The 9653-nt window shown below is 40.6% G+C and overlaps 1 protein-coding gene across 1 annotated transcript; it reads left to right on the top strand.

The window, feature by feature from the left end:
* The first annotated feature begins 6791 nt into the window (after window positions 1–6791).
* Window positions 6792–7378, top strand: ASCL3 (achaete-scute family bHLH transcription factor 3). The gene has a single exon (XM_078059169.1). It carries the CDS (start codon window positions 6833–6835, stop codon window positions 7376–7378), a length of 546 nt encoding a protein of 181 aa, XP_077915295.1. The 5' UTR covers window positions 6792–6832.
* Window positions 7379–9653: the final 2275 nt, after the last annotated feature.

Consider the following 9653-nt stretch of genomic DNA (forward strand, 5'->3'; position numbering starts at 1 on the left):
AACTCTTTGTTTACAGATGACATGATTGTCTACGTAGAAAATCCAAAATAATTGACAAAACCCTAAAACTCCTGGAACTAATTAAAGTAGTTACACAAACGTTGCAAGATGCAAGGTTAATATACATAGGTCAATTGCTTTCCCATATACTATCAATGAACAAGTGAAATTAAAAACACAATACCTTTAATGTTAGCAGTCCCCAGAATGAAATAGGTATAAATCTAACAAAATACACATGAGGAAAACTACAAAACTGATGAAAGAAATCAACTAAATAAATGGAGAGATATTCCATATCCATGGATAGGACGGCTCAATATTAACAAGATATCAGTTCTTCCTAATGATCTATAGATTCAACACAATCCCTGCCAAAAATCTCAGCAAGTTATCTTGTGGATATCAACAAACTGATGCTGAAGCTTATATGATGAGGCAAAAGACCCAGAAAAGCCGACACAATATTAATGGAAAAGAACAAAGTTGGAGGACTGACACTATTTGACTCTAAGACTTACTATAAAACTACAGTAATCAAGTCAGTGTCAGTGTGGTATTGACCAAAGAATAGACAGATAAACAGAAGGGAGAGCCCAGAAATAGACCCACACAAATGTAGCCAATTGATCTTTGACAAAGGAACAAAGGCAATACAATGGAGAAAAGCGTTTTGTTTTTTTTTTTTAGATTTTATTTTATTTATTTGAGAGAGAGAGAGAGAACAAGCAGGGGGGAGAGGCAAAGGCAGAGGGAGAAGCAGACTCCCCGCTGAACAGGGAGCCCAATGTGGGACTCTATCCCAGCACACTGGGATCATGACCTGAGCCGAAGGCAGACACTTAACTGACTGAGCCATCCAGGTGTCCCTAGAAAAGCATTTTCAACAAATGGTGCTGGAACAACTATACATCCACATGCAAAAAAAAAAAAAAAAAAAGCAAGACACAGACCTTACACCCTTCAAAAAATTAACTCAAAATGGATCATAGACCTAAATGTAAAACATAAAATTAAAAATTCTAGAGATAACATAGGAGAAAATCTAGATATCTAGATGATCTTCGGTTTGGTGATAACTTTTTAGATAAAAGACAACACGAGTCATGAAAGAAAGGAATAATGGTAAGTTGGAGTTCATTACAATTAAAAACTTGTGCTCTGTGAAAGACAATGTCAAAAAAATGAGAAGACAAGCCACAGACTGGGAGAAAATATTTGCAAAAGACATACCTGATAAAGTTCTATTATCCAAAATATACCAAGAACTCTTAAAACTCAACAATAAGACAACCTGATTATAAATGGGCCAAACACCTGAACAGACACCTCACCAAAGAAGATATACAGATGGAAAATAAGCATATGAAAAGATGTTCCACCACATGTCCTTAGGGACATACAAATTAAAACAACAATGAGATACTACCACACACCTATTAGAAGAGCCAAAATCCAGAGCACTGATAACACCAAATGCTGGTGTGGATGTGGAGCGACAGGAACTCTCATTCATTGCTGGTGGGAATGCAAAATGGTACAGCCACTTTGGAAAAAAATCTGGCAGTTTCTCAACAAAACTAACATGAATTTATATGATCCAGTAGTCACACTCCTCGGTATTTACCCAAATAAGTTGAAATCTTATGTCCACACATGGATGGTTATAGCAGCTTTATCCATAATTGCCAAAACTTGGAAGCAACCAAGATGTCTTTCAGGAGGTGAATGGGTAAATAAACTGTGATACATCCAGACAATGGAATATTATTCATCACTAAAAATAAATGAGTTATCAAGCCATAAAAATATGTGGAGGAACTTTAAATGCATATTACTGAGTGCAAGAAGCCGATCTGAAAAGGCCACATACTGTGTGATTCCAACTGTATGACATTCTGGGAAAGGCAAAACTATGGAGGCGGTAAAAAAAACAAACAAACCAGTGGTTGTCATGTATTGGGGGCAGGGAGGGATGAAAAGGTGGAGCACAGAGGCTTTTTAGAGTAGTAAAACTGTTCTGTATGATACTATGATGCTGGATACATGTCGTTATACATTTGTTTTTTTTTATTGTTATGTTAATCCCCATACATTACATCATTAGTTTTAGATATAGTGTTCCATGATTCATTGTTTGTGCATAACACCCAGTGCTCCATGCAGAACGTGCCCTCCTCAATACCCATCACCAGGCTAACCCATCCTCCCAACCCCCTCCCCTCTATAACCCTCAGTTTGTTTTTCAGAGTCCGTTGTCTCTCATGGTTCTTCTCGTTATACATTTGTTAAAGCCCACAGAATGTATAACACCAAGAGTGAACCCTAAGGTAAACTATGGACTTTGAGTGATGATGTGTCAATATTGGTTCATCAATTGTAAAAATATATTACTGGGGGGAGATGTTGGTAGTGGGGGAGGACATGCATGTGTAGGGAAAGGGGTGTATGGGATCTCTTTGTACTTTCTGCTTCATTTTGCTGTGCATCTAAAATTACTCTAAAAAGTCAAGTCTAAATAGAGGAAAATAAATTTAAAAGGTATTGTAATAAAATTTAGGTTCATATTGACCTTCCTGGTTATGGCCTTAATCTCTATTTAAAAGAATATTGATCAACATTATGAGACTATTACAGATATTTTCCATAAATAATTTTGATAGAAAATCATATAAACCAGATGAATGGGGAGGCATTCTTTTTACAAAAGAATTTGTTACAAGAGTCTAGTTTTGTAAGCAAACCTTTCTACTTAGTATTGTTATGTGTTGTCATATGTACATAAAATAGCTAAACCAGAACTAAGCAGTTCTGTTTAACTGTAAGCTGCTTTGCATATAGTTACTAAATGATCACCTATAAATCACGTTAAGTCTGACACAGCCCAAAATACAGCATCTTAGCGACAAAACAGGTAAGAGACTCTTCTTCAGAGTAGCCCACTGGGGGAGAATAGGAACATGGCCTTTAAGAAAATTCCTGGGCACAGTTGATAAATGATGAATTTTATCAGCTGATTATTCCATTGTCGTTAACTATCAACCACGCCCACATGTTAAACGTCCAGATTTTGCTGGTGATTAAATCATCTGGAAGAGTGGGAGGCATTTGGTTTGGAAACCAGGAGTCCTAGGTTCTGACCCCTGCTCTGTTACCAGCTCTGCAAGCTTAGCCAACTCACAACGTATGAGGGATTGGAAAGAAGATTTCTAAGATTCCTGCCATCCCTAACATTCCATAAAGTAATTATATGTGCAGTTGTAGCTTTGTGTTTTTTACATGCTAGGTATTTTTAATATCTTTGAAAAGTTGAAGTTCTTATGCTCAGCAGTGGTACCGGAATCTTAGCATTTTATCATTAAGACCTCATCATTTATTTCCCAGAAGACAGAAATCTGAGATTTTTTCAAGATAGGTGCATTTGTTAGCTGTGCATGTATCTGGAGCTGTAAAGCCCCCGCACCGATAGTCTGTGTTGGTTTCTTTTAAAAACTTGTATTCAATTTCTACAAACACTTCCATCCTCCACTAGGCTTCCTATCTTGATCCTCTTCTTTACTGCATTTTTCATTCTATCACTCTGTTGTGCTGTGATTAAATTTTCTTCTTTGAATAAAAGATGATCATATTTAAATGCTACCACACTGATTGGTGAACTTTTGGGAAATGCTCAATAAAAAAAAGCTTCTCATCAGTGTGTCTACAGAGACACTAAGCTTTTTTCCCCAAGAAATATGCGCAGTCTACTTAAAGCCCAGAAACTGTTGAGTGGCATATATGAATGACTCAGATTTCATCTGGGTCAAAGTTTAAGACATTAAAATGATCTGTCAGGATAGAACCCTACCTGAAGAATTCTTGTGTGTGACTGGCTTCGCTGGCATCTGCTTTGCCTTTTTTTTTTTTTTAAAGATTTTATTTATTTATTTGACAGAGAGAGAGAGACAGCGAGTGAGAGGGAACACAAGCAGGGGGAGTGGGAGAGGGAGAAGCAGGCTCTCCGCCGAGCAGGGAGCCCGATGTGGGGCTCCATCCCAGGACCCTGGGATCATGACCTGAGCCGAAGGCAGATGCTTAACGACTGAGCCACCCAGGCGCCCCTGCTTTGCCTTTTGCTACTCTGTTGTGCCAGGTCTGGCTGGTTAGCCATAGGCAGAAATAAGGCTCTGCTGTTCTCAGTAATGTAGAAATACAGACTCCATGCCCATTGTGCCATCATTTTGTAGCTTCTGCCATACATATTCTTGATCTCTTACCCTCTGGAATTCCTGCCTTGGGAATTTCCTAACTCTTCTCTCAGCAACTTTTTATTTTTGACAGAATCTTGGCTAGTTTTTAATCTTTCAGAGATTTTTGTTTTAAGTTAATTGTTTTAGGCCATTTGGTCAGTAATTTGGAATCTTTCTTTCTTTTTCCTTTGTTTTGATCTTTGTTTTTTGTTTTTATAAGATTTTATTTATTTATTTGACAGAGAGAGACACAGCGAGAGGGAACACAAGCAGGGGGAGTGGGAGAGGGAGAAGGAGGCTCCCTGCTGAACAGGGAGCCCACCACGGGCTCGATCCCGGGACCCTGGGACCATAACCTGAGCGGAAGGCCAATGCTTAACTGACTGAGCCACCCAGGCGCCCCTGTTTTGATTTTTGATTGCACCTTTCACATTTATCTCATCCTCCTCCCCCAACCCCCTATTAGGAAGAGCTTTCCCTGGTATTTATTTACTCCCTTCCAGGGTGTTCACCGTGACTTCTTACAGCACTCTCCACCTCCCACCATCCCCACCCCTCATCCCCTACCCCCCTTTGCATACTGCCATTTCTGATTCCATAGTCATTTTTGTCTTTCAGCAGCCATATTAGATAGGATAGGCTTTTCCACACTTTCCTTTAAAGTAATACCCTTTACGCACTTGAATCCTGGTGCTTAGAGGTTGCTCCACCCATTACCCGGTGCGGCTGCAGGTTGTTGCTATGCTCAGGTAGAGAAGCGAGGGACAATGTTACCTGATCTTGCTCATAAACAGGGTTGTGGGGAGGAGGGTGGCCTCTTTTTCTCTGCACATGCCAAGCATAGAGGTCAAGCCCTCAGTCTTAAAAATGTTGAAAAATCACACCCTGAAGAATGAACAGAAAGTCATATTTCCTCTTTTCTGGAGGCCCACGGGCAGATTTCATGTTGCTTTTCCATTTTAGGTATGGTCCACTCTCAACAAATAGGTTTCGGATACATTGATGTTTGATTTTCCAATGTGAGGGAAAATATAAGCCAGGTTTTTCTGGAAGGTGCAGCTTAGAAAGGGACACTGCACAAGTATTCATCTGTAAAGAAAGGAAAGAGGAAAAGAACTCACGCCTGTACATTAGGTATTTTTTTTTTCATTTGATCCTCACAACGACCCTGCAGAATAGTTAATACCTCAGTTGATCATAGGAAAAAGATGAAGCTCAGAAAGGCTAAGTAACTTGCCTAAGGACACACAGCTAGGAAGGGGCAAAGCCAAGATCGAAACTCAAGGGTGTTACAACTGAAAGAAAAATGCTCTTTTCCTACAGCACTACTCTGCCTCCTAGTTAACTGGTTAAACTGCAATATCCCTGTAAGATCTGTTGTAGTTTTATTATTATAGTCAAAGGCAAAAAGTAATTGTGGTTTAATCAATGAGGTTCATGAAGTCCTATTCAGAAAAAAGGACTGTCTGGGTGTGAGACCTCTTGGGGTGTCATGCTTTATCCTTATGTTCCATGAAAAAAAAAAAACCTAAATACAGATGCACTTCATTCAATATATTTAAAGTTCTGAGTAAGTAAAAATATATAAATTGACTATGTTTTAAATTTATTTGGGGAGTTTCTTATTTAAAGGATCTTAAAGTGAATTTTTAAGAGCAAAAGATTCCTTTCTTATTTTTATTTTTGGTTTTGCCCCTGGCATATCAGGTATTATTTAAGAAGGCTATGCCCGTGAGGTTGCATGATCATTAACTCCTTTATAAGGTCTCCAACATGTATTTGAATATTGTGGTATTTCAGTGTTTCCCAGACTTTAATTATTTGCATGCACCTTCATGGTCTTCATTATCTGTGTTCCACTTGTACTATTATTCACTTACTATTTTTCTTTAAGGGACATGTTTTACTCAAGTAGATGTATTTTTATTTTTATTTTTAGATTTTATTTATTTATTTGACAGAGAGAGATAGCGAGAGAGGGAACACAAGCAGGGGGAGTGGGAGAGGGAGAAGCAGGCTTCCAGCTGAGCAGGGAGCCCAATGCGGGGCTCGATCCCAGGACCCGGGGATCATGACCTGAGCTGAAGGCAGACGCTTAATGACTGAGCCACCCAGGCGCCCCTCAAGTAGATGTATTTTTAAAAGAAATTTTGTACCACTGCCCTAAGTGTGAAATCAGTATAATTCACAGTTAATAGAAATCAACAGCAAACCATTATTAAATTCTAGCTAGACAGTATCGTTTGTTGGAGACTTCCATCTGAGGAGGATCAGAGCATTCTAGGAGTGTGGAAGACACATTCTTCCATGACTAAAGCTGTATCTTTGTAATCACCAGGATTCAAAGTGTTGAAAGGGGATAACTCTCTCACAAAGTGAATTAATGTTATTTAATGCTCTTCCTCTGTACCACCAAAAAGATCCTCTCTCTTACTCCCCACAGAGTATTGTAACCCCATATCATTTTCAGAATGAGCTCAGAAACTACCCATCAAAGCAGAGAAAGCTTTAAAACATTGATCTCTGAGAAAGTGAATGGTATGTGCTCTCTTTTGATCTGGCTAAATTGATAAACTTGGTTATGTTTCCAGGCTAAAGAGGAAATGATGGATAATCGAAGCTACTCTAATTTGCCAGAGAAGCTGCCTGCCTTCTCTGATTCTGCCCACTTGCCACTGACCAGGTCCTTCTATCTGGACCCCATGGTCACTTTCCACCTGTACCCTGATGCCCCGGTGTCGTCCCCTTACTCTGAAGACCTGCCATTGCTGCCCTTTCCCAGCGATTCCCTGATCATGGAAAATTATGGTGAACCCTGCCCCTTCTCCTTCCCAATGCCTTATCCAAATTACAGAAGGTGTGAATACTCCTATGGGCCAGCCTTTATCCGCAAAAGGAATGAGCGGGAAAGGCAGCGGGTGAAGTGTGTCAATGAAGGCTATGCCCAGCTCCGACATCATCTGCCAGAGGAGTACTTGGAGAAACGACTCAGCAAAGTGGAAACCCTCAGAGCTGCCATCAAGTATATTAATTATCTGCAGTCTCTTCTGTACCCTGATAAGGCGGAGGCCAAGAATAACCCTGGGAAAGTTTCCTCCATAATGGCAGCCACCAGCCGCCACGCTGACCCCATTTTTAGAATCATTTGAGTCAGTGTTTCTGAAAGAAACAAACAATTTCACAAAACGGAGTCTCTTACAGCAGCATTCAATAGTTTTTCCTAAACATAATTTCTGCATAGGGTGATAACAGCTCAAATGTCCACCTGTGCTGGCTATTTCCCACCAGGGTTTCAGATGTACTAAACATGATCCTACGGGGACTGATATTTCCTCACAGATCCTATGCTACTATCTTTACATACTGTAAGCTTTGGTGATTTCTTTCAAGAACTTTAGAGGAACAGGCATCCCCAGGATTCTCTATACCCCTCACCTTGCCCTTCTCCCACCCTTGGCCAGAGTCTCAGCTGTGAGAAACACTCCTCCGAAAGTATTGTAAAGTCTGACCAATGAGTAATCAATGCTTGTTAAGCTCTTTGCAAACACTTCATGCTAAGCGATCACAATGAAACTCCCCTGTTTGTCAAAGTCTGGTAGTTGTTATTATTATAATTTGGTGTTGACAGGAAATCTCTACATCTATACCTTACCCACGTCATGATGGGAAAGTGTCCCAGGGTTGAAGCAAAGGTATCTAACAAAATCTTGTTGTCATCTGAAATTATTTTGGAGTCATCTTTTTCCTGCATGCAGCAGACTTCCTCAGGCAGCTTAGTCTAGGGGTTAAGAAGGCTGTGCAGTCTCTGGAATCCAACTGCCTCAGTTTAAACTATGACTCGGCTCCCTCCTCTTCGTGTCTAAGTTCGTCATCCACAGAATGAGAATAATACCAACAGCAACTATTCCCCCATATGTTTATTAGGAGAATTAACAATGCCTGACACATAAGTATTCCTAACTATTATTATTATTATTAATAATAATATTGTATCGTCCATAGCATCACCATTCTACAGGTTCTCCTGGCCAGAAAATGGACAGGGGCCACACCTGTCCTTCCCCACCGGGAAAGACAGTCACTGCCCCATATCTTGGAGTCTGCCTTCAAAATGTCCCTATTTCCATTCCCATGACTAGTTTCAGCTCTTCCTTCTCCCTTAACTCCCAGGTCCCATCTGTCGCCAAGCCCAGTCAGGACGTGCCATACACTGGCACATTCATCTCCACCGTCATCTCTGTGAAGTCTTCCCATTCCCGCCATTACTTTTTCCTTTATTTTGTACACATATTTCCTCACAGATCCTATGCTACTATCTTTACATACTGTATCACCCACTTATCTCTTCAGTAGATAGGGACCAATCTTATTCCTCCTATATTCCTTGCACCCAGCAGAGAGCTTCAAATCAGGCAGATGTTGTGGGTAAATATTTGGTGTTACTATTTTCCTATTCCAATCCTGTCCCGTTTTATCTGGGTCACTGTTAAGAGTCTCCTCCTGGCCTCCTGGGCTCTAGTCTTAACTAGCTACATTCTCATTCTGAGTTTTTTCTTCAAGCATTTCATGAGCATTTCATTACTCAAACCCCATGATGTCTTCCTTTTGACTACCATGTTGTTTACATTTATCTGCTTAGTTTTCAAAGCTCCCATCGATCTGGCCCCTTTCCAAACAGTCACACCTTGATTTTCTCATGACACCCCATTTCCTCCAAAAGAGAAAAGCAATCTTGCAATTGCATCCTTCTCTCTTAGCATTTATCTTCTAAACTGGAATGTTCTCCTTTTTCCCTCCATCACTGAAATCCCACCTGTCTTTTTTTTTTTTTTTTTATCAGAGAGAGACACAGCAAGAGAGGGAACACAAGCAGGGGGAGTGGGAGAGGGAAAAGCAGGCTTCCCGCCGAGCAGAGAGCCCAATGTGGGGCTCCATCCCAGGACCCTGGCCGAAGGCAGACGCTTAATGACTGAGCCACCCAGGCGCCCCGAAATCCCACCTGTCTTATTCAAAAATCCTCCTCCCGCTGCCAGAGACTCCATTGGTCTTTCTTGGACTCTAACTTTCTGCACCAAATAACTCAGCCTTTTCATGTGTGATCCTTAGTGACATTCTCCTGACATAACTACAAAGTTATGCTCTGGGAGGGCAGTCATCACTTAAGATGCTTTTGGTTGCAAGTAAGAGAAAAATCCAATCCAAATTTGTATAATCAGTAAAGGTTCACATAACTGAAGCATCTAGCTCCAGGCCTGCCTTCAGGAAGGGCTCAGCAACGTCACCGAGAACCTGTTTTGTTTCGGTCTATCATCCCTTTCTCTGGGAATAGCTTCAGTGTCCCCAAAAGGCAGTCAGAGGCTCCTAGAACCGTGTACTTTCTTATTTATGTAGAGGAGGAAAGAGAAGTCTATAACCCAGGATTCT

The sequence above is a fragment of the Halichoerus grypus genome, chromosome 11 (genome assembly GCF_964656455.1).
Source record: "Halichoerus grypus chromosome 11, mHalGry1.hap1.1, whole genome shotgun sequence".
NCBI lineage: Eukaryota > Metazoa > Chordata > Mammalia > Carnivora > Phocidae > Halichoerus > Halichoerus grypus.